The 27,981-nt window shown below is 36.4% G+C and overlaps 4 protein-coding genes and 1 pseudogene across 8 annotated transcripts; 4 read left to right on the forward strand and 1 right to left on the reverse strand.

The window, feature by feature from the left end:
• Nucleotides 1-946: 946 nt before the first annotated feature.
• On the forward strand, nt 947-3,360 carry LOC148918674 (uncharacterized protein At4g26485-like). The gene is made up of 4 exons (XM_089048454.1): nt 947-1,357; nt 1,804-2,014; nt 2,204-2,566; nt 3,115-3,360. Exons 1-4 carry the CDS (start codon nt 1,204-1,206, stop codon nt 3,116-3,118), a joined length of 732 nt encoding a protein of 243 aa, XP_088904580.1. The 5' UTR covers nt 947-1,203; the 3' UTR covers nt 3,119-3,360.
• LOC103325799 (uncharacterized) lies at nt 2,953-16,335 on the reverse strand. Of its 5 annotated transcripts, none has more exons than XR_016125238.1 (8): nt 16,215-16,335; nt 16,051-16,093; nt 6,542-6,607; nt 6,246-6,446; nt 4,049-4,298; nt 3,834-3,929; nt 3,593-3,694; nt 2,953-3,493 (listed from the first exon to the last, which is right to left on the reverse strand). XR_016125238.1 is itself a non-coding variant. In XM_089048455.1 (8 exons), the coding sequence occupies exons 2-5, from the start codon at nt 7,107-7,109 to the stop codon at nt 4,254-4,256; spliced, it is 429 nt and encodes a 142-aa protein (XP_088904581.1). In that variant the 5' UTR covers nt 7,110-7,123; nt 7,348-7,484; the 3' UTR covers nt 3,352-3,493; nt 3,593-3,694; nt 3,834-3,929; nt 4,049-4,253. The 5 variants fall into 5 exon arrangements, 1 of the variants encoding a protein (XP_088904581.1); XR_016125236.1 differs by having other exon boundaries at nt 6,542-6,699; XM_089048455.1 differs by lacking the exons at nt 16,051-16,093; nt 16,215-16,335 and adding exons at nt 6,993-7,123; nt 7,348-7,484 and having other exon boundaries at nt 3,352-3,493.
• LOC103325798 (uncharacterized protein At4g26485-like) lies at nt 7,294-10,010 on the forward strand (annotated as a pseudogene).
• Nucleotides 10,434-12,006, forward strand: LOC103325796 (BAHD acyltransferase At5g47980-like). Its single transcript, XM_008227976.3, has one exon. It carries the CDS (start codon nt 10,464-10,466, stop codon nt 11,832-11,834), a length of 1,371 nt encoding a protein of 456 aa, XP_008226198.3. The 5' UTR covers nt 10,434-10,463; the 3' UTR covers nt 11,835-12,006.
• On the forward strand, nt 13,563-27,743 carry LOC148918675 (guanine nucleotide exchange factor SPIKE 1-like). Its single transcript, XM_089048675.1, has 20 exons — nt 13,563-13,572; nt 16,309-16,360; nt 16,769-16,838; nt 17,230-17,391; nt 17,778-17,885; nt 18,072-18,109; nt 18,615-18,759; nt 19,617-19,743; nt 20,661-20,854; nt 21,435-21,565; nt 22,062-22,137; nt 22,475-22,585; nt 23,004-23,186; nt 23,735-23,878; nt 24,097-24,270; nt 24,350-24,697; nt 24,779-25,111; nt 25,255-25,440; nt 26,194-27,168; nt 27,286-27,743. Exons 1-20 carry the CDS (start codon nt 13,563-13,565, stop codon nt 27,538-27,540), a joined length of 3,822 nt encoding a protein of 1,273 aa, XP_088904801.1. The 3' UTR covers nt 27,541-27,743.
• The last annotated feature ends 238 nt before the right edge of the window (nt 27,744-27,981 follow it).

Consider the following 27,981-nt stretch of genomic DNA (forward strand, 5'->3'; position numbering starts at 1 on the left):
TTTTAATGTTTATTTATTTATTTATTTTAAAATGAGTCAGTCGTATTAGAGTTTCCAAAAAAACATCCCGGTGTACAGCAAACAAAAATGGCCAGGACCGGGAAAGTTTGAGAGTTTTTGTGATTCAGATTCTAGTGAACTTGGCCGAATCATTGTGTTGAACGGAGAGATATAAAGTGTCAGCTTGTCGACGTGGGACAAGCAAAATTTGGTGAAGGCATACTTCAAGAGTGCTCGAGAAGTGCTGACCTGAACAGGAGAAGTTCATGTGACACACAAGACAGCTTTTCCTTTCAGTGAATGGAACATAGTGAAGTTGGTACAAGAGGTTGGGCTATCTTTAGTCAATAAAGAGATTTTCTCAGTATGGGATTATCCAGGTTATCAGAATAAGAGAGGCGCTGGGATATGTGACCAGACTTTTCCTGTTGGAAAGTGCAGCACCTTCAAATTTTCCAAGCAGTTGTACCCTTCTACTGCTTCCAGTTTCCTCTTTTCAAAACCATACCAAAAGAAGGCAAAAATATAGAAAATTGATTGCAATTAGTAGTTACCAACGGAATTGGGGCTGTTGAGCAGTGACAGAGGAAGTGGGGGCAGAGGAGAGCTCGATTCTTCGGAGCTTTTGAGCTCTGGATGTGGCGGTAGAAATATATATATATATATATATATATATATAAAAATAGTATATCCATGCGGCTATACTCTTAAATATATATATATATATATATTTATTAAAAATGTATCGCCGGACGGCTATACTTTTTAAATATATATATATATATATATTTATTTAAAAAGTATATCCAGTACTTGTTAAATATTTTTTTTTATTGCAGGTGTATAGACGTGCGGCTATACGGATTAAATATATTTTTTTATTGCAAGGGTATAGCCGAACGGCTATACTGTTTAAATATATTCGAATATTTAAATAGTATAGCCGCATGACCTCATGTTCCGATCGAGTTTTTTATTTTTATTTTTATAAATTTAGGGTGGGTTTACCTCAAGTTGAATCTTTTTGACATCCCCACTCAATTGCAGTGGGAAAGAAAAACATTTAAGAACTACAATCTTACTTTAGGAGTTGCAATTAAGAATTTCCTTGAAGTTCGTACTGTTTGAAGTCCCAAAAGAGAAAAATAATAGCAAGTCAAGGAATTCTGAGAAAGTTGACGAAGAAGAGAGAACCAAATCACAATGGAAGTGTTTAGCTATAAGAGAAAGATTAAGCATTACAGCAGCGATCAGAAGATACTCTTAGTGGGAGAAGGAGACTTCTCTTTTGCTGTTTGCTTAGCTAGAGCTTTTGGATTGGCTATCAACATGGTTGCGACTTCTCTCGACTCCAGAGGTAACTTTTGAATCACCATTGACTTGTGTCAACGTCCAAGTACGTCCACTTTTACTCATTATTTATGCCCAATTCCTTGGTTTTCAAGCAACCCCGTTTGAAATTTTAATAAAAACAACCAACTGGTTTTGTATTTGGTTTTAAAGTTCACATTTTGGTAATGACCCAAAGGAAATAATAGATAGAGGGGACCAAAGATGTTGTCTTTCAAATAGAAAAGCCTAGAAAGTTCCTGATTGAAATAGTTTGCATGCTGATTGTAGAGTCTTTGATGGTGAAAAGATAGATAGAGGGTTTCTGAATTCTGATTGAAATCCTTTGCATCCTAATTGTAGGGTCATTAATGGTTAAGTAATAGATAAAAGGGCCCAAAGATGCAATCTTTTATTTTATTAAAAAAAAAAAATAGAGGGTTCCTTATTGAATCCTTTGCATTCTAATTGTAGAGTCTTTGATGCTGAAGTATTCAGAAGCTATGAGCAATGTGGAGGAATTAGAGGCCAAGGGATGCATAATATTGCATGAGGTGGATGTCCACAGCATGAGCCGACACCCTTTGTTGATTAGCATACGCTTTGATCGCATAATCTATAATTTTCCTCACGCTGGTTACTTGCATGGTCCCTTTTCTTCTGAACACAACAGGTTCCAAATTTGGTAAGTTAAAACAAATCCATATATGCATCCCCTTTAAAGATCATGGTATATGCTCTATGGTATTTTGCGTTCATAATGTGTTCCTTATTGAAGAACTGAAACAATGTAGTTTTGAGCTTAACCAGAACACTACCAAAAAAAATGTAAACAGAGGATTTTGAATTCTAAATGAAATTCATGCATTTTCAGGTTTCATCAGGATTTGATCAGGGGATTCCTCCAGAATGCACGCGAAATGCTGACCGCAATAGGAGAAATTCATGTGACACACAAGACAAAATTTCCATACAGTGAATGGAAAATAGTGGAGTTAGCACAAAAGGTTGGGTTATATCTGGTTCATGAAGAACAGTTCTCACCATGGGATTATCCAGGTTATGAAAATAAGAGAGGAGCTGGGATGTGTGATCAAACGTTTCCTGTTGGAATGTGTAGCACCTTCAAATTTGCCAAGCTGTTGTGCCATTCCACCACTTCTGGTTTCCACCTTGGCATTACTACTTCAGGTCCATGGTCTGGATATTCTGGAATTAATGGTCCTCGCATGCAACGGTAAGCCCCTGCATATGAACTTTGTTTTCTTTGATTTAAATTTTTTGTGATTTTTAATACTACAATGAGCAAGCGACTTGCATGAGCCTAAATCTTTTTCAGGGCCAATACGTCGAATGAGAATGAGCTTATGTTTCTGTTAAGCAAGTGACATTCATTACCATTGTTTGCAAGTCAACTACTTTGTTTGGACTATCTGAATATAGCTAAATCTAGGGTGCATCTTTAGCTAGAAAGTATGCCTATCAAGTTTTATATTCGCTATGAAATGTGCCAACGTTCGTGGAAGTTCTGGAATGAATTGTACGCACTTTCAGTTTCATATATTTGGTTTTAACTTTTAAACCATTCCATGTAATATGTAAACGCAGTATTCAATTGAGTAATAGAGATTTAAAATGTCATGTGTATTGCCTACTTAAAATCCTTTTCCTGTCGCCACATAAGTGTATTTGGCTCATCATACATACATATCGAAGACTAGCTGCTTCAGGTGTTTGAGGACTGATATATGTCTACTATATTTAACACTCTGTGTGATTTGGCAGGTAATGTGCCCTACATGCCTTTGCACTGGAATGGCGATGGCAAGCAAGCATGACCCTCGGATCGATCCCTTGATTAGAAGAAGTGCATTGCCGTCAATAGTTCCCCCCTTTACCACTTGAAACCTCTTTGCCATACATATATCCTCCCCTGAATAGTGACATAACCAAGGGAAGGGACTTCTGTATATATACTGACTGTTCAAGAATATGATTAGACATCTGAACGCAATTGAAAGGTTTTCTTCACTTGTGCAACTTTGCCATTTAAATAAAAGTCAATAGTGATGAGGTTAGGTGAGGCGTGCGTACTGAATCAATTGGTTCCCTGATAATGATGGACTTTAGGCCTCTGTTTTTCCGTGTTATGAGGGCCTGGATACTGCCATCCCATAAACAACATCCAATATTGTGAATTCTTTTTTTCCGAGTAAGAGTAAAATTGATGCAAAATCACTTGCTCCAATTAACCAATGCTAACCTTGTAAAATTCAGGAAGATTGTGAAGCTTATACACCTCATTAACAGCTTGAATCTGCTTTGTTATCTAAAATGGTTGGAGTTGAAAAATCTTCATATGTAGCTAAAAAACAAGTAAGCAAGATATTAATGTTTCAGAATCCCATGTTTTTGGCTAACTAGTTACAAAATTTTACATCTAAATAAAAAACTCAAAACAACATGACTTGTAAGTTGTATAAAGAGAGAGCTTGCAATCATACCTCAGCTAACCCAGCAGCAATAACTTCTATCGACACAAAGGTCCGGGTGTGATCATTGTTAACTAAAAACCTCCCACTTGCTTCCAATACCAACACCTGTTTTACAATAACAAAATGTGTTAGAAACCAAAAAAGGGGAAATGGTTTACCGCAAATCAGCATTATGTTCAATAAAAGAAGTAAAAATCATGCACGCAATAGAATTATGTTCATACCGCCTCTGAATCTGAAGCTTCTGCCGAAGCATTGTGAACAGGGAGTCAACCTGGTGCACTCGGATTGGAACAGATTTTCCCAGACTTATATGGAATTCTCTACCCAAAGCAACCCGTTCAAGCTTGTGCTCATCCTTGCGCAAAATTTCGAAAGGGACGTCAACGTCGACAGCATGGAGATGGGGTACCATAAAAGCTAGCTTGTTCAAAAATAAGGCCATCTCTTTCCCTGGTGCTGGTGGTATATGAACTGCAAGTATACAATTAATCAAGGGTCTAAAGGCTCTAAGGGCTCTAAGCTCTCAAAGTCATGGCATCTACAAGTATACGGTTTAAAAATATTATTTTATTGCAACGGTATAGCTGCGCGATTATACTGTTTAAATATATTCGAATATCTAAATAGTGTAGCCGCCCGGCTATAGGTATATATTTTTATTTAAACGGTATAGCCGAACGGCGATACTGTTAAAATATATATTTTTATTTAAAGAGTATAGCTGAGCAGCGATACTCTTTAAATATATTTCTTTTATTTAAAAACGTATAGCCGCACGGCTATACGCTTCAACCCGTCTGTACTCTTTACATACATATATATATATATATATATATTTTTTTTTCTATCTCTCCTATCGAACCCAGAACCCCAGGAGCCAACTCTCGGTCTCTCTTTGCTTTCCCATCGAACCCAGAACCCCAGCCAACCCTTCTCAGGACATCCAAAAACTTCTCTTTCCCCATGACCACCCACAAGACCCCCTCCTCCTGCTCCCACCCCCTCAGAACCTAGAGCCCAACCCACCCGCAACCCCACCCTCCCCCAACAAAAGATGCAAAGTGTTCGAAATTTTTTATTCTTTTCAAATTTAGAATTTGCAGAGAGAGAGAGAGAGAGAGAGAGAGAGGATCTAGTGTGAATGTGAATGAAGTAAATCATATAATACATCTTTGACATATTTTACTTTGTATTTTATACTACAGCTACAGGTATACCTCAAGTTTTAATGAATGTTGTTTTAAGTTCTTTTGCCTTCTGTGTTTTATTCTTCTATTTATTTTCGGGCCTTGACCTCATGTTCCGATCGATTTTTTTATTTTTATTTTTATAAATTTAGCGAAAGAAAAACATTTAAGAACTACAATCTTACTTTAGGAATTGCAAGTTTTGAAGGGTTTCAGCTAAAAATTACATCCATAAATACTACAACCAATGCTTTTCTTGAACAAAAAAAAAAAAAAAAAACTAGAGCAAATCAATCGACAATTCCAGATAGCACTAAAATGTTTATTTATTTTTATTTTCTAAAAAGAGTAGTCGTATTAGAATTTCCAAAAAAGAAGTTGCAGGGAAAAAAACACAGCAAATGAAAAAAGCCAGATCCAAGAGAGTTTGAGAAGTTTTTTGAGTCAGATTCTTTTGGATTTGGTTGACCCTTTGTTTTGGACAAAAGTATATAAAGTGTTATAAACTCTTTTACCTCGTGGATGTGGGATTGAAGTATAAGAGACAGGACAAAGCTTCTTCTACACTTTTTCAACCATCTTTTATTACAGAATTAAAGATTAGATGATTTTAAGATGTAATATCTTCTCCATATCATGCTTTGTTTTAGTTTATTTGAAGTTTGTGGTGAAACAAATGAAGATTAAGCATTAGTGGGAGAAGGAGACTTCTCTTTTGCACTTTGCTTAGCCAGACAATTTGGCTCTGCTAGGAACATTGTTGCAACTTCTCTCGACTCCACAGGTATTTAGATCAACACTGACATGTCTCAACATACATTACCATTGTTTGCATGTCAACTACTTTGTTTGTACCATCTGAATATAGCTAAATCTAGGGTGCATCTTCAGCTAGAAAGTAGGCCTATCAAGTTTTATATTCGCTACGAAATGTGCTACCGTTCGTGGAAGTTCCGGAATGAATTATACACACTTTCAGTTTCATATGTTTGGTTTTAACTTTTAAACCATTCCATGTAATATGTAAACGCAGTATTCAATTGAGTAATAGAGATTTAAATTGTCCTGTTTATTGCCTACTTAAAATCCTTTTCCTGTTGCCACATAAGTTTATTTGGCTCATCATACATACATATCGAGGACTAGCTGCTTCAGGTGTTTTGAGGACTGATATATGTCAACTATATTTAACACTGTGTGTGTGATTTGGCAGGTAATGTGCCCTACATACCTTTGCACTGGAATGGCGATGGCAAGCGAACATGACCCTCGGATCGATCCCTTTGATTAGAAGAAGTGCATTGCCGTCAATAGTTCCCCTCTTTACCACTTTAAACCTCTTTGCCATACATATATATCCTCCCCTGAGTTGTGACATAACCAAGGGATGGACTTTAGGCCTCTGTTTTTCCGAGTTATGAGGACCTGGATCCTGCCATGAACGACATCCAATATTGTGATTTATTTTTTTCCGAGTTATGAGTAAAATTCATGCACAATCACTTGCTCCTATTAACCAATGCTAACCTTGTAAAATTCAGGAAGATTGTGAAGCTTATACACCTCATTGATAGCTTGAATCTGCTTTGTTATCTAAAATGATTGAAGTTGAAAAATCTCACATATATTTTTGGAGATTGTGAAGCTTATACACCTCATTGGATAGCTTGAATCTGCTTTGTTATCTAAAATGACTGAAGTTGAAAAATCTCACATATATTTTTGGCTAACTGGTGACAAAATTTTACATCGAAATAAAAAACTCAAAACAACAAAACTTGTAAGTTGTATAAAGAGAAAGCTTGCAATCATACCTCAGCTAACCCAGCAGCGATTATTGTTAACAAAACCATCCCACCGAAAGTTTTACAATAACAAAATGTGTTAGAAACCAAAAAAAGGGGAAATGGTTTACGGCAAATCAGCATTATGTTCAATAAAATAAGTAAAATTCATGCATGCAATAGAATAACCATACCGCCTCCAAATCTGAAGCTTCTGCCAGACCTATATGGAACTCTCTACCCAAACCAACCTCTTCGCTTGAGCCCATCCTTGTGCAAATTCTCGAGAGGGACGTCAACGTCGACAGCATGGAGACCAGGCACCAGAGAAGCTAGCTTGTTCAAAAATAAGGCCATCTCTTTCCTTGGGGCTGGTGGGATATAAACTGCAAGTATACAATTAATCAAGGGTGTAAAGCCTCTAAAGGCTCTAAGCTCTCAAAGTCATGGCATTTGCTAATGAAACTTCTAAGTAGTCAATTAGAGAATTTGGTAATGGAACTGAGCATTAGAGAATTTGGTTACCTGGGCCGGGACTGGGGCAAAAAGAGAGAAGAGGTGGGGGCAGAAAATTGATTGCAATTAGTAGTTACCAACGGAATTGGGGCTCTTGAGCAGTGACAGAAGAGGTGGGGGCAGAGGGGAGCTCGATTCTTCGGAGCTGTTGAGCTCTGGAGGTGGCGGTGGAAATATATTTAGAGTATGAAATATAAAAAATAATATATATATATATATATATATATTTAAAACGTATAGCCGTCCGGCTATACGATTTGAAATATATTACAATATTTAAAGAGTAAATATTTTTTATTTATTTAAAGCGTAGAGGCGTGTGGCTATACGGCAATAGTATAGCCGAGCGGCTATACGGCAATAGTATAGCCGAGCGGCTATACGCCAATAGTATAGCCGATCGGCTATACCCTTTGAATATATATATATATATATTTTATTATATATATATTTATTCAAGGAGTATAGCCGCGCGGCTATACGCTTTGCATATTTTACTTTGTATTTTATACTACAGCTACAGGTATCAGGAAAAGCATGAATCTTAACATTGTTCATCTAACAGTTTTAATGAATGTTGTTTTATGTTCTTTTGCCTTTTGTGTTTTATTCTTTTATTTATTTTTGGGCCTTGACCTCAGGTTCCGAACGAGTTTTATTTATTTATTTATTTTTATAATAAATTTAGGGCGCGTTTACTCCAAGTTGAATCTTTTTGACATACCCACTCAATTGCAGTTGGAAAGAAAAACATTTAAGAACTACAATCTTACTTTAGGTGTTGCAAGTTTTGAAGGGTTTCAGCTAAAAATTACATCCATAAATACTAGAACCAATGCTTTTACCCAAAAAAAAAAAGGAAAAAAAAAAGTAGCAAATCAATCGACAAGTTTTCCAGAAAACAGTAAAATGCCTGTTGTTTTAATGTTTATTTATTTTTATTTTCTAAAAAAAAAAGTAGTCGTATTAGAATTTCCAAAAAGGAAGTTGCAGACAAAAATAAAATACAGCAAACAAAAATGGCCAGACCCAAGAGAGTTTGAGTGTGTTTTTGTTTCAGATTCTATTGAATTTGGCCAACCCATTGTGTTGGGCAAAAGTATATAAGGCGTTATGAACTCTTTTACTCGTCGATGTGGGATTGAAGTATAAGAGACAGGACATAAACAGTGGCACACATGGAACATAAACAGACTGGGAAAGAAAACAAGGAATGAATGCATGGAAAATTTAATGTGAGACATTTGAGGGTGAGCCTAACAGTTGCCTCTCTAGCCTGCAACTCTTTACATTTGAGAAAATGTTAGAATAAATTTAGTCCCGGAAAATGAACAGAAGTTAAAGAATTGGGACGAGTTTCAAGTAAGTTGGAAGAGAAGAAACGGATTAAGCACTACAGAAGTTCTCATAAGATACTCTTAGTGGGAGAAGGAGACTTCTCCTTTTCAGCTTGCTTAGCCAGAGCATTTGGCTCTGCTGCCAACATGGTTGCAGCTTCTCTCGACTCCAGGGGTAATTGGATCATCTTTGACTGTTTCACCAATTCTGATTATAAGAAATATACTTTGATATTAAAGTTACCTCATTAAGGTATTTGCTTCTAATATTTATATAACAAATCTGAAAAGTAATTTTTTTTTCTGCTTCTGCTTAAATTTTGGGTTTCTGACTGAATTCATTTGTATCCTAATTGTAGAGGAATTAATGGTGAAGTATTCAAAAGCTTTGAGAAACTTGAGGGAATTAGAGAATAGGGGATGCAAAATATTCCATGTGCCAGATGTGCATACCATGCACTATCACCCTCTCCTTATCAAGATGCAGTTTGATCGAATAATATTTAATTTTCCTCATTCCGATCAGTTGAATGGTTCGGAAAAGAAGAAATCCAAAATCTGGTAAGTTGAAGCGAAACATGCATGTAAGTTTTCTTATATCGATCAATGGTCACAACTAAAGGTGGCATAGCAAGCTGACATATTTAAATTGAGCTCACTCGTGCTTCATGTATACCCGGTCAGCCTGGCCCAAATAGCCTAGACTCTAGGCCCATCTTCTAAGTCCATTAGATTAAAATCATGGATTTTGGAATTTTCAGGTTTCATCAAAATTTGGTGATGGGATACTTGAAGAGTTCCAGTGAGATGCTGACCAGAAGTGGAGAAATTCATGTGACCCACAGGACTTCATATCCTTTCACTGACTGGGAAAAATGGAGAAGTTAACAGAAGAGGTTGGCTTGTTTTTGGTTAAAGAAGAAAAGTTTTCACCATGGGACTATCCAGGTTACAAAAGTAGGAGAGGAGTCGGGAAATGTGAGCAAATTTTCATGTTGGAGCGTCAAGCACCTTCATATTTGCCAAACGCTTGTACCCTCGTGCTGCTTCCAGTTTCCACCCTGGTGCCTTGAGCATTAGTTTATGGTCAGCTGACATAGTAGATATGGCTTGCACTTATTCAGAGAGCTTAGAAAGGAAGAAACCAAAGCATGGCCACAAGAATTTGAGATTTCCATAAGATTTGAGGATTTCCAAGATCACAATCCTTACTACCATTGTCGGATACTTCATGTTGAATTGGAATCCCTGCTCTATCTAAGACCATAAGGCAAATGATTTTTTATTTTATTTTCTGGTTTATGTAGCTCTTTATCTCTAACATTTGCTTCATATAAGACGTGTGTTACTTGGAGTGAGGCAAATTCCCTAAAGAAAACACTTTGTTAATTGTGTGCGATGTCATGTCATCTTATTGAGAAAGGAGGTTCAAAAAGGCAAAGTTGCATCAAGGAATTTGACAAGGTAAATTTGCCTTCATTTTGGAAATTTATCATATCATGAGAGAATCTGTCCGCAAGCATTTAAATCTCACCTAACACATTATTTTTTTCCCAAAATTTCACCTAACACATTAATAAACCAATAAACAATCCTATCTAGCAACTCTTGTAGTTTTTTTTTTCCAGGAGCAACTCTTGTAGTTACTGTGAGCCATCTAGCTAAAAGAATCTCAGCTTGTTTTTTTGTCAGAAGAATCTCTCAGCAGGAGCCACCAATCAAAACTACAAGTCTCGTCTTCAAAAATCCCTCACAGAATATATATATTAATTAAAAGTGGTGACTCTGCGTCTTTAAATAGACGTCTTTGCAATGAAACTCTCACGTGTGAAACAAAAGATGGCTTCAGAAATCAAAGTTGAAGTCATTCACAAAGAAACAATTAAGCCATCTTCTCCAACTAGTCACCACCTTAGAACTTCCAGTCTCTCTGTTTTTGATCAGTTACAAAATGAAACGTATATCCCATTACTTCTCTTCTACCCCAACAATATTAGTGATGATGTGGTCAACAACATTGATCACAATTCCTTGTTTGCTGAAAGATCTAAGCTTCTCAAAACATCATTATCTGAAGCTCTCACCCAATTCTACCCCTTCGCAGGAGAGTTCGAATATAATGTTTCAATCAGCTGCAATGACCATGGGGCTGGACTTATTGAATGCCAAGTCAACTGTCCCATACGGAAGGTTTTAGACAAACCCGATTTCGAGATCATAAAACAATTGCTTCCAACTGGAATACAATGCAAACAATCAGAGGCAGGCCATCTTTTACTAGTCCAGGTTAACTTGTTTGAATGTGGTGGAATGGCAGTTGGAATCAGCATTTCGCATAAGGTTGCTGATGCATCGACACTCAGCACATTCATCAAAAGCTGGACTGAAATTGCACTTGGCTCGGTTGCCAAAACTACTAGTGATCAGGTTCTGCTTCCTGCAGAATTTGGTGTTGCAGCTACTCTATTCCCACCACAAGATGTCTTCAATTCACCCCAACCAATCGCGGAGTTGATTAAAGACAACTGTATAACCAAGAGGTTTGTGTTTGATGCCTCAAAAATTGCTGCTCTCAAGTCCAAAGCTGCCAGTGCAGCAGTGCCAAATCCTACGCGTGTTGAAGTAGTGTCTGCGCTCATTTGGAAATGCGCATTGCAAGCATCGAGATCAAACTTGGGTTTTACAAAGCCATCCGCGTGGAATCAAGTGGTGAACATGAGGAAAAGATCAGGGCTTGACATGGCAGAAAACATATTGGGGAACTTTGTTTCGATGTTTACAGCAATGACTATGAAAAGTGATGAAGTGGAACTTGAAAGCTTGGTTCATAAGTTGAGGAAGGGCATTGAGGAATTTAAAGAAAAGTATGCTAATGGAGTTAGTGGTGAGGATGCATTTCAAACCATTGAAGGGATTAAGAATCTCATAATGAAGGATAGCATTGAGACCTATAGTTGCATCAGTTGGTGCAGGTTTTCGTTCTACCAAGCCGACTTTGGTTGGGGAAAGCCATCATGGATGAGTTTTTGTCGCATTGAATCCAAGAATACAACTTTATTGATGGACATGAGTGATGGCGTTGGCATAGAAGCGTTGTTGAGTTTGGAGGAAGAACACATGACTATAATTGAACGCAATGAGGAACTGCTTGCATATGCTTCTCTGAATCCTAGTGTCGTTTAATTAGTACCCCCTTATGCTTCTTAGAGGGATATGCTGTTGTGGATCTTTGATGATATCTCTCATAATCATTTAGATGTTCGTACGTACCATATTTGTGCTTCATTGCATTTTCCCCTTATTGGTTTTGTTGTTTTCAATTCAATAATGCTATTTAGACACATAAGATTGACCACATTAGCTGGCCGTGTAAATTCTATTTTTATTTATTTCTCTTTTTCAATAATCCTTAAAACGCAAAATAAAAAATAAAAAATAAAAAATAACCCTAGCGTCCTGCTCTGTAGCCTGACGTTGGTTCTATTCTCTTCCTAACGACTCCACCCTCCCTTCCTCCATCAAATCTACCCATCTCCCATCCTCCACGTCGTTGCTGAGACCTCGAGTTTCCTTAATAAAATTGAAATTGGGTTGAACAATTCAGATGTTTACTTGTCTACTCTTCTCCCAAAGCAAAGAAGTTGAAGATCGAGACCAGCTCTTAGTTTTGTTTCTTGAATCTACAATTCATTGTAAAAGATGATTAGCGTAATTAGTTGGATCCATAATTTGTTGGTGGGTACTGTGTGCTATAGTGTCAACTCAATATGATTATTCTTTTCATCTCCAGCAATGGAGGATGGGGATGGATAGATTTGATGGAGGAAGAGGGGACTGGAGACGTTAGGAAGAGTAGAGAACCAACGTGAGGCTACAGACCAGCAACGCTGATGGGGTTACTTTTTATTTTTCATTTTTTTGGGTTTGAAGGATTATTGAAAAAGACAAATAAATAAAAAATAGAATTCATAGGGCACTATTCATTAATTGACATGGCAAGACCATATCAATTTGGTCGGTCATCAATTGGCCTTCAAATCCGTCATAATTTTCTCATTGATAAATATCATCAATTCTGGCTGATTGCTTTAATTACTTTCTTAATATTTTTGGGAAAAAACAGGCGGCAACAAATTTTTAGAGAGTCCAATACATAAAAAAAAAAGAAAAGTATATATATTTATAAGTAATTAAAAAAAATTAAGAGTTAATGTCTAGCAAATGTTCTCAACAAAGAAGGATAAAATAAAAATACAAAAAGAAAGCCTATTGGTACGCATTTGAGCTTGTGACAAGAGACTAGTAGTATAATATAATCTAGTTCTCAATTAAAGAACAAGTTTATGTTGTGGAACCCATAATAAAACAAATTTTAGAGGGTACTATCTTTTATTCAATGAGAAATGAACTACATAATTACATTGTGTAATCAAATCCTCAATTGGATATTCCAATAAGTTAGGTTGTTCAGAGGATGTCATATAAAAATAAACTATAATGTTCTCTTTGTCCACGTATTAATTTATTGGGTTAACATCATTTTACCCTTTTAAGATTTGGGGTCATTCTTAAAATGGGCCACGCGGTTTTAATTTTGTCAATTTACACCCTAATGTTTTAAAATTCGACCAATTTACAGGTTCTGTCAATTTGACTGCTTGGTCTTTTGTTAAGTGATGACATGGCAAACATGGGGTCCACTTTATTAGCTTAGGTGTAATAAAATATGTAAAAAAATAATATTAAAAATTTCTTTTACTTTTTAAGTTAACTTTGTACCCATTTGAGCTTTAGTTTCTCAACTCTCAAAATGGTTTCCATAGTCCCTTAACTTTAACTTTCGTTTGTAACAAAAGTCCTAAAGTAACTTCTGTTACTTTTTTCTATCAAAATGATGAAATTGGTACTTAGATGGCGAGGGGTAAATTTAAATGTTATTCAAGTAGACATAGTGATCTTCACATACTTTAATCATTGACCAAATATACTTATGACTAGCCAACTGTCAGCCATGAATCACCACAGACAAGAACATACACATAGCATATCAATACGTACCTGCAAGCCTAGAGAATTAATAGTGACAACCAAAGCACTCAGAAGGACCCGTCAATCTAGGCATCCCTTGTGCTAGCAACAATTATGGTGAATGTGTGTGAAGGCTTCATAATCAAGTAAACACCAAACAACAGAAAATGATGACTAGTCAACCGCAAAAACACAAACTCAGAAATACATGAACATCATGCAATGACTAGTCAACTGTCAAGAACACAAACCCAGAAAATTACAGAGATGCAAACCAGAATTTGTTCACCCAGAAACCCACCATTGGGAAAAACTGGGGGTCATCAACCAACCAGACAATCCACTAAGTAAAAAGATTCTTACAAAGAAACACTAGTAAGCTCAACAAATCCTCGATTTATTTAGGAAGATGAGCTATACCTCCTTTGTGCAATCTTCTTCTCCAGCTTAGCAAAAACCAGCAGCTTAGTCTTTCATGGCAATGGCAGCTCCTTCTTCAGCTCTTTCATCCCATGACACTAATTAGCCAACTCCAACTCAGACAAAAACGAAATTTGGATTCAAGTAGTAACTTGACTTTGACCGGTCTGCCCCCCATCTTGCAAGGATTCGGCGCCTCTCTTTCTTGATGGAGTAGTTTTGTCATGATTTTGCAGCTTACTAACTTAGCATTCATGCGGTAGAATGCCTTGTAAAATGATCAATTTCTTCAAGAAACCAGAATGCCTTGTAAAATGATCAATTTCTTCAAGAAACCATACTCTTGAAGAAATCAATCTTGAATTTGACCTAGATATATATGAGAGAGTGTTTGATCTAGCAAGATGAGGTTTTCATATTTCAAATGCAGTTTTCGAAAAATCAGTTTTGAAAACTCAAAGATGAAAAATATGAAGGTTCACTCTTGAGGAAGAAGAAGAGCAAAGTTTTCTAAGAAGCTTTCCAAAACTCAACAAAAGAGACGGCTGCCAAATGAAGTAAATCATATAATACATCTTTGACATATTTTACTTTGTATTTTATACTACAGCTACAGGTATACCTCAAGTTTTAATGAATGTTTGTTTTAAGTTCTTTTGCCTTTTGTGTTTTATTCTTCTATTTATTTACGGGCCTTGACCTCATGTTCCAATTGAGTTTTTTATTTTTAATTTTATAAATTTAGGGCGGGTTTACCTCAAGTTTGAATCTTTTGACATCCCCACTCGATCTTTACTTTAGGAGTTGGAAAGAAAAATTTAAGAACTACAATCTTTACTTTAGGAGTTGCAAGTTTTGAAGGGTTTCAGCTAAAAGTTACATCCATAAATACTACAGCCAATGCTTTTCTTGAACAAAAAAAAAAAAAAAAAAAAAAAAAAAACACTAGAGCAAATCAATCGACAATTCCAGATAGCACTGAAATGTTTATTTATTTTTATTTTCTAAAAGAGTAGTCGTATTAGAATTTCCAAAAAGGAAGTTGCAGGAAAAAAAAAACAGCAAATAAAAAAAGCCAGATCCAAGAGAGTTTGAGAGTGTTTTTTGATTCAGATTCTTTTGAATTTGGCTAACCTCTCGTTTTGGACAAAAGTATATAAAGTGTTATAAACTCCTTTACCTCTTCGATGTGGGATTGAAGTATAAGAGACAGGACAAAGCTTCTTCTACACTTTTTCAACCATCTTTTATTACAGAATTAAAGATTAGATGATTTTAAGATGTAATATCTTCTCCACATCATGCTTTGTTTTAGTTTATTTGAAGTTTAAGAATTAAAGAAATGAAGATTAAGCATTAGTGGGAGAAGGAGACTTCTCTTTTGCACTTTGCTTAGCCAGACAATTTGGCTCTGCTAGGAACATTGTTGCAACTTCTCTCGACTCCACAGGTATTTAGATCAACACTGACATGTCTCAACATACATTACCATTGTTTGCATGTCAACTACTTTGTTTGTACCATCTGAATATAGCTAAATCTAGGGTGCATCTTCAGCTAGAAAGTAGGCCTATCAAGTTTTATATTCGCTACGAAATGTGCCACCGTTCGTGGAAGTTCCGGAATGAATTATACACACTTTCAGTTTCATATGTTCGGTTTTAACTTTTAAACCATTCCATGTAATATGTAAACGCAGTATTCAATTGAGTAATAGAGATTTAAATTGTCCTGTTTATTGCCTACTTAAAATCCTTTTCCTGTTGCCACATAAGTTTATGTCAACTATATTTAACACTGTGTGTGTGATTTGGCAGGTAATGTGCCCTACATGCCTTTGAAAAATCTCACATATATTTTTGGCTAACTAGTGACAAAATTTTACATCTAAATAAAAAACTCAAAACAACAAAACTTGTAAGTTGTATAAAGAGAAAGCTTGCAATCATACCTCAGCTAACCCAGCAGCGATCATTGTTGACAAAACCATCCCACTGCAAGTTTTACAATAACAAAATGTGTTAGAAACCAAAAAAAGGGGAAATGGTTTACGGCAAATCAGCATTATGTTCAATAAAATAAGTAAAATTCATGCATGCAATAGAATAACCATACCGCCTCCAAATCTGAAGCTTCGGCCAGACCTATATGGAACTCTCTACCCAAACCAACCTCTTCGCTTGAGCCCATCCTTGAGCAAATTCTCGAGAGGGACGTCAACGTCGACAGCATGGAGCAAACTCTCTATCCACACATGCTCAGTATGTATATGCCTTCAAGTCTGATCTTTCTTCCTCTTTTGATCTTAAAACAGAATGAAACTCAAAAGCTTTGGGTTGCTTGTTTAATATATTGATCATGTATGAATGTATGTTATTCCTTTGGAAACCAATCTTTCTTCATTCAATGAAATTGCTAAAATAGCTCGAGAGTTAATACAACTTGTATCTAATGCATGCCTCAGTTTGGTTACTGTTTTCAATATGAAAATACAATATCGTGATTTAACTCTGTTGGGCTCGATTATGCGAATTAAACAAATTTTGGAAAGGTCTTCAAACATTGTGCTTTAGTTTATTACTTGCTACTTGTTTGATCTTCCCATGGCTTTTAGAGTTTTAATGTTATCAATGGTATCCCAAAACAATAATGGTTGTTTTTCTTCTCAGGTTGCGCTCTGAAATTTCTTTGCCAATTATGAGGGAGCTGGTTCCACATTATCTCCAGGATATGGGCAGAGTATGTTTGGGTTGCTTTTTGAGTTTATAATTTGTTTGTGTTTTATGATTTCATTCCCTTTTCCATTTTATTTGAATTGATTCTCCTCATATCATTTTTTAGTTTGAACCTCACTTTAATGGTTACCAGGGATGTATTATACAAAACAATTGAATCTCAGTTTTTCCCTCAACAAGTACATATTGATTTCATTAATTTTGAGTGCTTATTCCATTAATTTTATGTATGCCATCATCGTGCATGTTAAACTACATCTTTTGTTTTGATAAGCCATTTTTGGCAGTCTCATATACATGAGCAGCATTCTACTCTTGTAGTTGGTAGGAAGCTTTTGTTTTCTTAAACTGATGATTCCATTGCCTGTTTATCTCCACCCCTTTCCCACAACCAGGAGAGGTTGGATTATTTGGAAGATGGAAAGAATATATTTCGATTGCGCTTAAGGCTTTGTTCGTCGTTATATCCTATCAATGAGCGCATAAGAGATTTTTTCCTTGAATACGATAGGCACACTCTTCGAACAAGCGCACCTTGGGGTTCTGAACTTCTGGAGGTATTCTTCCTTTTAATCTTTTTTATTTTACATCAACTTGTCCTGTTTTCTTGTATTATTGTGGCACAAAATTCCATTATCTTATTTATAACAAAAGTTGTGAAATACATTTATGTATATGCTATTAGAATTTTTTTTGTTTTTTTTGTTTTGAATAAGGTGATATTAGGGTACATATCTTTCACTTTAAATCTCAATATACACATAACGTTGCTATTTGGATTATTGGTTAATATGTGTCTGGGATGTTGATCGTGCAATAACTTGTAAGCAGTGTAATTAATATAGAGGGTTTTTGTTTTCTGTCTTTTCCTTACATATTGATATTGTAGTGTTTAACTTATGCCAAGCAAGAAGTGATTCGAGTGTGAAAATTTTTCATGCAGGCTATTAACAGTTTGAAGAATGTTGATTCCATTGCTTTGCTTCAGTTTCTTCATCCAATTTTGAATATGCTTCTCCATCTAATAGGCAATGGCGGAGAAACCCTCCAGGTTCTTTTAAAATTTATAGTACTGATTTTTAACGTTAATCGTTGTTCTTGCTCCATTCGTTGTCTTTATTTCCTAAATTGGTATTTCAATAACCCCTTTGGTAACAATATAGATTCATCCTTCTACTGACTGGGTTCTGGGTTGTGTAATGTCATCTTAGTTTCTGATTTTACTGCTGCTTTTCAGGTTGCTGCATTCAGAGCCATGGTTAATATCGTGACCCGGTGTGTGGTTTAGTTTTGATTAATGATTTTACATTCTTCAGAATTGTAATTTATCATGGCTTCAGAAGTGTTTTTTAAAGAAAAAACTTGTAGTTTGTGTTTCTTCCATAACTATTTTAGTAGTACGCAATTGTACTTTTTAGGCATGCATATAGTTTGCAATACGGTGGTGCAAGCTAAACTTTTATGGAAGATGATTTATTTATTTACGTTTTTGCTTCTGGAAAATTCCTTTAGGCTATGGTTTATTTAGTGTGGATGTGGGTTTATGGTTTTTCTTTATGCATAAAACAAGACAAAATACATTAAATTAGAGAATGGGTTTGGGTTTAGGGTAATATCATACAACACGATACAAAATGCTTAAATATGACACACATTGGTCCTCTGCTCTACTCGTAATCACTGGCAGTTTGCTGTAAAGTTGTACTCTGCACCAGCCTTTGCTCTTCTTGCTTTTGTTTAAAACGCTTCTGGTTTGACATGTATGGAATGTCATCTGTAGGGTACAGCAGGAGTCAGTTGATGATGCTGAAAGAAATCACTTCCTAGTTAACTATGTTGATTATGCGTTTGATGACTTTGGAGGTCGTCAACCACCAGTTTATCCTGGCCTGTCAACTGTTTGGGGAAGCTTGGCTCGTAGTAAGGTACGCCTGTCGGGATGGAGATTTTCATATGCCAATTGCTATTATCATGTGCTTTCTTGATCATCACTATTAGTTTTCTCCTTCGTCCTGACAAAATGAGATATGCTGTTTCCTTCTCTCATACGGTATACTCAACTGAAAGAAGACTTGTTCCCTGCCAATTGGGGTTTGATAACTTCTCCATGTTATTGTGTTACCCAATTGGATTGGTTTCTGTCATGCCAGAGTCCTAAGCTACTCTTTCTAGTTTGGTTGTGAGGCTATATTTCAATTGTAGCATCATCTTTAATCTAATGGGTTTCCATGGCTCATTTTTCTATTACTTTTTTTTGGTCTAATGGTTTTCCATGGCTCATTTTTCTATTACTATTGTACAAGAATGGGGAGATAATTGCTCATTTTTCTATTTCTATTCTATTACTGTATGTATAGCCCAGGGTCGTCCAAGATCACTTCATGTCTAATCCACTTAGCAAAATTAAGTTTTTCTCCTGTGAGTTATGGTACGTTTGGTATTATAAGTTTTGGTTTTCATTTTTAATTAAAGATAAAGGAAAATGAGAGGATGTTGAGAAGAGAGATGATAGATGTGCATTCTCCGTCATATCTCTCCCATTCCTTCTTCGCATCTCTTACATATCAACTCCCTCCCTCATCTTTCCATTGTACTTTTGTTTGAAGACTTCATACCCATCTAGTTGAGAATCCTGATTTTCATGAACTATGCTTGTGTCGATTTGTAATGTTTGCATCCTTTGATTCTGTATGGTGACTGCAAGATGTGGTTCATGATTCTTATCATCATTATTTTGTTCTAACTGGCCAACTGTTTTAAACTTTATTATTTCATTGTGCAGGCTAAAGGATACCGTGTTGGACCTGTGTATGATGACGTTTTGGCAATGGCTTGGTTTTTCCTTGAGCTAATTGTCAAGTCAATGGCATTGGAGAAGATGCGTCTTTTCTATCATAATCTTCCATTAGGTAGATTTCAATGCAAGGAAATTATTCGTAACAAATCATCTGATTGCTATTTTAACTTATCTTTTTTGATTGTTAAACAGTGTCTATTATTGCTCTCATACACCTATGACCCGTCTGCACACAAACACGAAAAAGAAGCTGCAAACAATAGCTTTCTAGTAATGAAACAAAGAAATAACAGTAGTAACATGTTGTAGAAATCAAATTTTTAACAGTTATACTTCTGTCTAGCAAGTTGTATACACATTAGCAATGTCATTGAAAATAGATGGCAGATAAACCAATGAAGAGAAAGTACTCAGGCAGGCAAGTGGTGTGTTTGGTGGACTCAGAATCTATTAGCTAGTAAATTTCAGTGAGAATGCATAGGACGTGAACATAGTAATCATGTATAAAGTTGAACCATGGTGAAAATATCTCTTCAGCCTACAAACTTCTGTCTCTCACAAGTGTTCACAAACATTGTTTCTATGTTCTTAGAACTTCAATTTATTAAAATCTCTAATAGCCTGTGGCTTTCTTAGCCACCTTTCCTTTCTTGTTCTCTCTTATCTTTGGTAATAAATTTCATTTCTTCTCAAAAAAAGAAAAAAGAATCTCTAATAGCCATACATAAGTTAAATGGTTCAGTGATCATTCCAACAGCCATAATATAGGTTTTTATTTTTTATTTTTTTTCATTTTTTTAACAATTGCCCAGAAAAGATTGTTTATTGGACTATGTACAGTTTCAACTTCATACCTGTTCCATACTGTTCTGGTATTATATGGTGTCTACATTTCTATGGAATATTCTTGCATCTCTTAAATTTGGATTTCTATTTGTGCCTAGGTTTCCAATTCCCCTGTTATTATGATAAGTATTAGCAGACAATTTTCTTCAGGTTCTTATTATTATGTTTCTTTTTGTATTGCAGGTGAAGAGATTCCGCCTATGCAATTGAAAGAAGGTGTATTCAGATGCATAATGCAGTTGTATGATTGCCTACTAACAGAAGTGCATGAACGTTGTAAGAAAGGATTAAGCTTGGCAAAGCGTTTAAACAGCAGTTTGGCTTTCTTTTGTTATGATCTCTTGTCCATCATCGAACCTCGCCAAGTTTTTGAATTGGTATGCTGTCTGCTTATCTGTCTTGTTTATATATATTTATGAAACAAGAGCTATTAATTAAAAAAAGAAAATACAAAAGCACAGAAAACTGCAACCACTAGCTTGAACCTAAAAAAGATACAAAAAATCCATGGAGTAGCCAACAATTATAGAAAAAGACAACCCTATGAATTCTTAAGCCTTCTGCTCAAATTTGTAGAGCTGAGCTACGCTCCTGTCCTAAAGGTGCACATGTTGCAGGAGCCTTAATACTTTTATTGTTTTATTCAAATTTTGAATCAAATCTTTCTATTCCTTTCTTTGTGTGTGTGTGTGGGTGTATGTTTATATATTTATTTTCTGGGTTACATTAGTGCTACTAGAGCAAGGGGGTCCAGAGAGAATATATGTACAGTGAAAGAAGAACATCATGAAATTTTGATTGAACAAGGAAGTATTGCTCTAGATGCATGCATGATATTAATGATAAAGATGAGTTTGAAAGGGCCAATGTAAGCGTTAGGTTTATCCATATGTTTCAGCTTTCTGGTTGCCATTTTGTAGTTTCCATTCACTTTATGGTGTCTTCCATCTGCTGTAGGTGTCCTTGTACTTGGACAAGTTTTCTGGGGTATGTCAATTGGTTCTGCATGATTGCAAGCTCACATTTTTGCAAATTATATGTGATCATGACCTTTTTGTGGAAATGCCTGGGAGAGACCCTTCTGATAGGTAACTTACCAATTAACTGTCTCACTTTTGGTAACCTCACCTTCTTACTTTTACCATGGCACTGCGGATGAACTTTTGAAAAAGAAAAGTATGTCTTCTATGGTATTTTACCCTCCCCTTCCTCCCCCCCCCTCCCCTTCTCTCTTCTTTCTCTCTCGCATTTACCAAATTCATGACTTTTTTTGTCATCTTCACTATTTATATTAAATGCAATCTTTGCAAGCTATGCACATTACACTGAGCTCCTCACACATGGGTAGGCTTGTTGCCTTCAATAAAATGAACCCTCTCTTTTGGAGGTTTATTTCTAATAAGAAAAGAAAGATTCATTTGATCTCAATGATTATTTATTTGCATGCTAATAGTTTGTGAGTAAGATGGATTTTATCAAAAAAAAATTTTCAAGATTTTGTTTACTTTTATTGCATAGACCTCATGTGTATAAGAAGCTTTTGAGCGTTAGCGTGTCTTGATGAAGTGAATGCTCATGTCATAGGAACTACCTTTCGTCTGTTCTAATACAAGAGCTATTTCTTACTTGGGATCATGATGATTTATCTCTGCGGGCAAAGGTGAGTTTATAGTGATAATTGTGCATTTATTTATTTATTTAGTGTTTTTTTTACAAGAAACAAAAAGCTTGGAGTTCATAATCTGCCCTGACATTTTTTATTTTGTTCTACTTATGTTGGTGGATACATTTTTTATTTTGTTCTACTTATGTTGGTGGATACATTTTTATGCTCGTCCATCCTTAATTTGCACCTTCCTTTATCAGGAGGCATGAAACCATATACAAGATTTTGATACGATATATATAAATTTGCCAAGTCTTGAAAATTTATTGTTGATTAGATGTGCACTATATGTTATGCTTCTGTTCTAACTCTTTCATGTCTCTGCATGTAGGCGGCTAGAATTTTAGTAGTCCTTTTGTGCAAGCATGAGTTTGATGCTCGATACCAAAAGCCTGAAGATAAACTTTATATTGCGCAGCTATATTTTCCACTTATCGGACAGGTGCATAGTGTTATTTTCATAATGCAATGTGTAAAAGGTTTTTCTTTTCATTTTGCTCCTTTTCATTGTTTAACCCTGCTAGTGGGAATCTCAGTTTTGCATTAACCACTTAAAATACCATGAAGTAAAGATGCTTTTCTACATTATAGTACAAGTTTATCATATACTCAATGTAGCTATATCATCTTTTGAAGTTCACCATTTTACAACCATTTATATTGATGTCAAAATATCCATTAGTATTCTCGTAGATCCAGAAATTTCCAGGTTCTCTCACTCCCCATACCCGCGTAAGCTTGAAACTAATAACATATTCCCATGTATTGAAATAAGGACAGTTCTTAGCAATATCTATAATATTATGAGTTGGTCAATGTCATAAACTAAGAAATCCTAACTAGTGTTGTGGTCTATGCAGATTCTAGATGAAATGCCTGTGTTTTACAACCTCAATGCTGTTGAAAAGCGTGAAGTTTTAGTTGCTATTTTGCAAATTGTCCGGAACCTTGATGATGCATCACTTGTCAAGGCGTGGCAGCAAAGCATTGCTAGAACTAGATTATTTTTCAAACTCATGGAGGAATGCCTTGTTCTATTTGAGGTTGCCTTTTATTAATTACTCCTCTAGGTTATTTGTTACATTAGTGATTATCTATGACCTTTTATTCATATTGTTAGCATACTATGCTTTTGTTCTCATTTTGAGGATGTTCATGTGCTCATTCTTTTTTGAAAGTGATAATGTGATCTCATGTGGCACTTACATTTTAGTTCTTGTTTAGTTGGTAAAATCTAAGTCAATGTGAGAGAACTCACTGAGGTATGTGTAACCATATAATTTTGACCATCAAGTTTCAAGACTGCTTTGGATGTAAATGGCCTTTCGAGCGAATGGTGCATATTAATTGTTGTAGTTGTTTAGTTCTTTGAGGATTTAGCTCATATTATTTTTCATTCTGCAACTCATTCTTGAAATCATTCACTTTTCCGTGTAACTTCCTCAGTGAAAGGAGTTAAACTCTTTTAGGTCTTTTCATAGTCAAGATATATTTACGAGATTATGAAATGTACAAGTTGCTTAATTGAACACAACATACTCCAACCTCAAATGTTTCCCGTAACACTAGTTGTATTTAATGTGTTTTACAGCACAGAAAACCTGCTGATGGCATGCTTATGGGATCTAGTTCTCGCAGTCCTGTTGGTGATGGCCCTGCTTCCCCCAAGTATTCTGACAGACTCTCTCCTGCGATCAACAACTATCTGTCTGAGGCATCTAGACAAGAAGTCAGAGTGAGTTAATTTTCTGATCTCAGTTCCTTAAGAAACCAACGAGGCCCGTGTTTTTTTTATTCACTGCTTATAAGGAATTCGATCTTGTGCACAGTGGATATAATCTTGCTTCCATTAGTAGTTTCATGTCTCATCTTGGGGTAAATCATTCAGTTTTGTTACATAGAAATCAATATCTTTAAACATGTCCTCAAGAATCTTGAATCTCTTTAATGCAGCCTCAGGGTACACCTGAAAATGGGTATTCATGGCAGAGAGTAAATTCTCAGTTGAGTTCCCCTAGCCAGCCATATTCCTTAAGAGAAGCTCTGGCTCAGGCACAATCCTCTAGAATTGGAGCTTCTGCTCAAGCACTAAGAGAATCTTTGCATCCAATATTGAGACAAAAATTGGTAAGGCTTCTGTAAATATTCTATGTCTGTTGATTGCAGCGTGATCCCCATTAGGTGGTTAATAGCTTTCGCCTTTCAGGAGCTCTGGGAAGAAAACTTGAGTGCTTCTGTCAGTCTTCAGGTTTTGGAAATAACTGAGAAGTTTTCCACAATGGCAGCATCCCATAGCATCGCCACTGACTATGGAAAATTTGATTGCGTCACAGCTATATTCATGAGCTTCTTCTCTCGAAATCAACCATTGTCTTTCTGGAGATCACTGCTTCCTGTCTTCAACAGTGTCTTCAATCTTCATGGTGCAAATTTGATGGCAAGGGAAAATGACCGTTTTTTAAAGCAAGTCACTTTCCATCTTCTTCGACTTGCTGTGTTTCGAAATGATAATATCAGAAAAAGGGCTGTTATGGGGCTCCAGATGCTTATAAGGGTAGGCTTCTTCTGACACATTGACATTATGTGCTCCAGTTCATTTTCAACTAAAAAATAATTCCCCTTCTCTTTTTGGCAGAGTTCTTTCTACTACTTTATGCAGACAGCAAGGTTGAGGGTCATGCTGATCATCACATTGTCAGAGTTGATGTCTGATGTACAAGTGACTCAGATGAAGTCTGATGGAACACTAGAAGAGAGTGGTGAAGCAAGGCGTCTTCGGCAATCACTGGAGGAAGTGGCAGATGCCTCTAAGAGCCCCAGTCTTTTGAGAGTGTGTGGACTTCCTGAGAGTGCTCTGTTAGACATTCCAGAAAGAATGACAGAAAATAGATGGTCCTGGTCAGAAGTGAAGTATCTCTCCGAAAGTCTTCTTCTTGCTCTTGATGCCAGCTTGGAACATGCACTCCTGGTAAGTTTGATAATGCCTGCGTAGCTTTATTTGTTATAGGATATTTTGTGTAACATTAATGATCTTGACCCTTTATCCTTTTGTAGCTGGTAATTTGGAAGTTCAATGTTAGATTTTAATACTGGCTGCAATTTGGTTTGCAGGGCTCTTTGATGACTATGGACAGATATGCAGCTGCAGAAAGCTTCTATAGACTGGCTATGGCATTTGCCCCTGTCCCAGATCTTCACATAATGTGGTTACTGCATTTATGTGATGCACATCAAGAAATGCAGTCTTGGGCAGAAGCTGCTCAGTGTGCTGTTGCTGTGGCTGGTATTGTAATGCAGGTAACCGTGTTATGGTTTTTCACAATGCCATCTTGCATGAAACATTTGTCTGTTCTCAAAATTCATGACCTTTGAAGTGTCTCAAATGTTAGCACATTCCTATTTGTGTTGTGACTGACCTTGCAAACTTCCAAACTCTACATGTTTCTTTGTTGGTTGTGAGTTGTGACTAACCAACCTAATTTTCTTTCTCTTCCCTCTCAATTTTCTTGCTTTCTGTTACCTTCTTTTACCTACTTTGTTCTTAAGTCGTAGTTCAAAAGATTGTCAAGGACTAAGTGTGTTTAGGCTCTGGCACTAGTGCAATTTGGACAAATTCTTTGACTTTTTAAATTCATTTTTAATGGGTAATTTTAATCTGAGATTTGAGATATTTTAGTCGGTTGGAATGTGAAAGTAGAAAAAGTCAATAATTTATCAAAATGAGGCTTAGACCGGCTTAATTGTAGCCAAAACCCCGCACCGGCTAATGTGGCAGCAGTTATGTTGAAAACTTGAAAGTAATTGCTAGATATTGGCTATTCTGAGTTATGAGGAGCTGATGTAAAATTGAAATTACTTTCTGTGTATAGCTTGATGCATAATTATACCAGTCTTCTCTCTCTGCAGTGCTTGAGATCTGGTTTCCTATTAGTTTTGTAAGATTTTTGTGGATTACTATGTATAGTAGAGAATTAAAAAATGGCTCCGTAACTTTAAGACAGTTGCTCACTAGTTTACTTTCACCTAATAGTCTATTTTTATTCTTTATAGGCCCTTGTGGCGAGAAATGATGGTGTTTGGAGCAAAGATCACATAACTGCTCTACGTAAAATTTGTCCAATGGTCAGCAATGAGATCAGCTCTGAGACTTCTGCAGCTGAGGTAGAAGGATATGGTGCATCAAAACTTACTGTTGACTCTGCTGTGAAGTACCTACAGCTCGCAAATAAGCTATTTTCTCAAGCTGAACTCTTTCATTTCTGTGCAAGCATTCTGGAACTTGTTATCCCAGTTTACAAAAGCAGGAGGGCATATGGACAGCTGAGTAAATGTCACACGATGCTTACTAATATCTATGAATCAATACTTGAGCAGGAATCAAGTCCAATTCCGTTCACTGATGCAACATACTACAGGGTTGGGTTTTACAGTGACCGATTTGGAAAGTTAGATAGAAAGGAATATGTATACAGGGAGGCCCGTGATGTAAGGCTAGGTGACATAATGGAGAAACTTAGTCATATATACGAGTCTAGGATGGATGGCAATCACACGTTACACATTATTCCGGATTCCAGGCAGGTAAAGGCAGATGAATTGCAGCCTGGTGTCTGCTACCTGCAGATAACTGCTGTTGATCCAGTCATGGAAGATGAAGATTTGGGAAGCAGAAGGGAGAGAATCTTTTCTCTTTCCACTGGTAGTGTTCGTGCACGAGTCTTTGATCGTTTCTTGTTTGATACCCCATTTACGAAAAATGGAAAGACTCAAGGTGGATTGGAAGACCAGTGGAAGAGGCGAACTGTTCTTCAGACTGAAGGTTCATTCCCAGCTCTTGTGAATAGGCTTTTAGTTACAAAATCGGAATCGCTTGAGTTTTCCCCAGTAGAAAATGCCATTGGGATGATTGAAACTCGGACAGCTGCCTTACGAAATGAACTTGAAGAGCCTCGCAGTTCCGAAGGGGATCAACTCCCACGTCTCCAGAGCCTACAGAGAATTCTTCAAGGCAGTGTTGCAGTTCAGGTTGAAGTTTGCTCTCAAACTGTGTTTTTCTGAAGCAAGTGTATCAGTTGCTTACTTCATCATTCAAATTATATCTCTATATATTACTGATCAGATTTCTCTACTTTCTATTTGCAGGTTAACAGCGGGGTACTGAGTGTGTGCACTGCATTCCTGTCTGGTGAGCCTGCAACAAGGTTGCGGTCGCAGGAACTGCAGCAACTCATTGCCGCGCTCCTTGAATTTATGGCAGTATGCAAGCGTGCCATTCGTGTCCACTTCAGATTGATTGGTGAGGAAGATCAGGAGTTCCACACACAGCTTGTGAATGGATTTCAATCTCTAACTGCCGAGTTGTCTCATTACATCCCTGCCATTCTGTCAGAGCTGTGACATTGTTGTAGAATTACTCTAGTGTTATTGTTTTGTTTTGTCTTTTCGTTTTTACATTTTAGGTTTTTCTCCTTGTGCTGTTGCTGCAATGTGTCAATATCTTTCACGCACATGGTTTTGTTCATATATCTGGCCTATGTCTCAGCAGCAAAGCATGAATCTCAACATTGTTTCATCTGACAGTTTTAATGAATGTTTTTTTTAGAAGTTCTTTTGCCTTTTATTTATTTTTAAGCTCGTGTAGCTTTTATTTTTATAAATTTAGCTCCGGTTTACATCAAGTTGACATCCCCACTCAATTACATTTGGAAAGAAAAACATGTAAGAACTACCATCTTACTTTAGGAGTTCCGAAGGGTTTCAATTCAACTAAAGGGTTCCTCCAAAAATACTAGAGCAAATGCTCCTTTGCCGGTAAAAAAAAAAACTAACTAATTCAAT

Source organism: Prunus mume, linkage group LG3, assembly GCF_029339155.1.
Source record: "Prunus mume cultivar Tortuosa linkage group LG3, ASM2933915v1, whole genome shotgun sequence".
Classification (NCBI taxonomy): Eukaryota; Viridiplantae; Streptophyta; class Magnoliopsida; order Rosales; family Rosaceae; genus Prunus; species Prunus mume.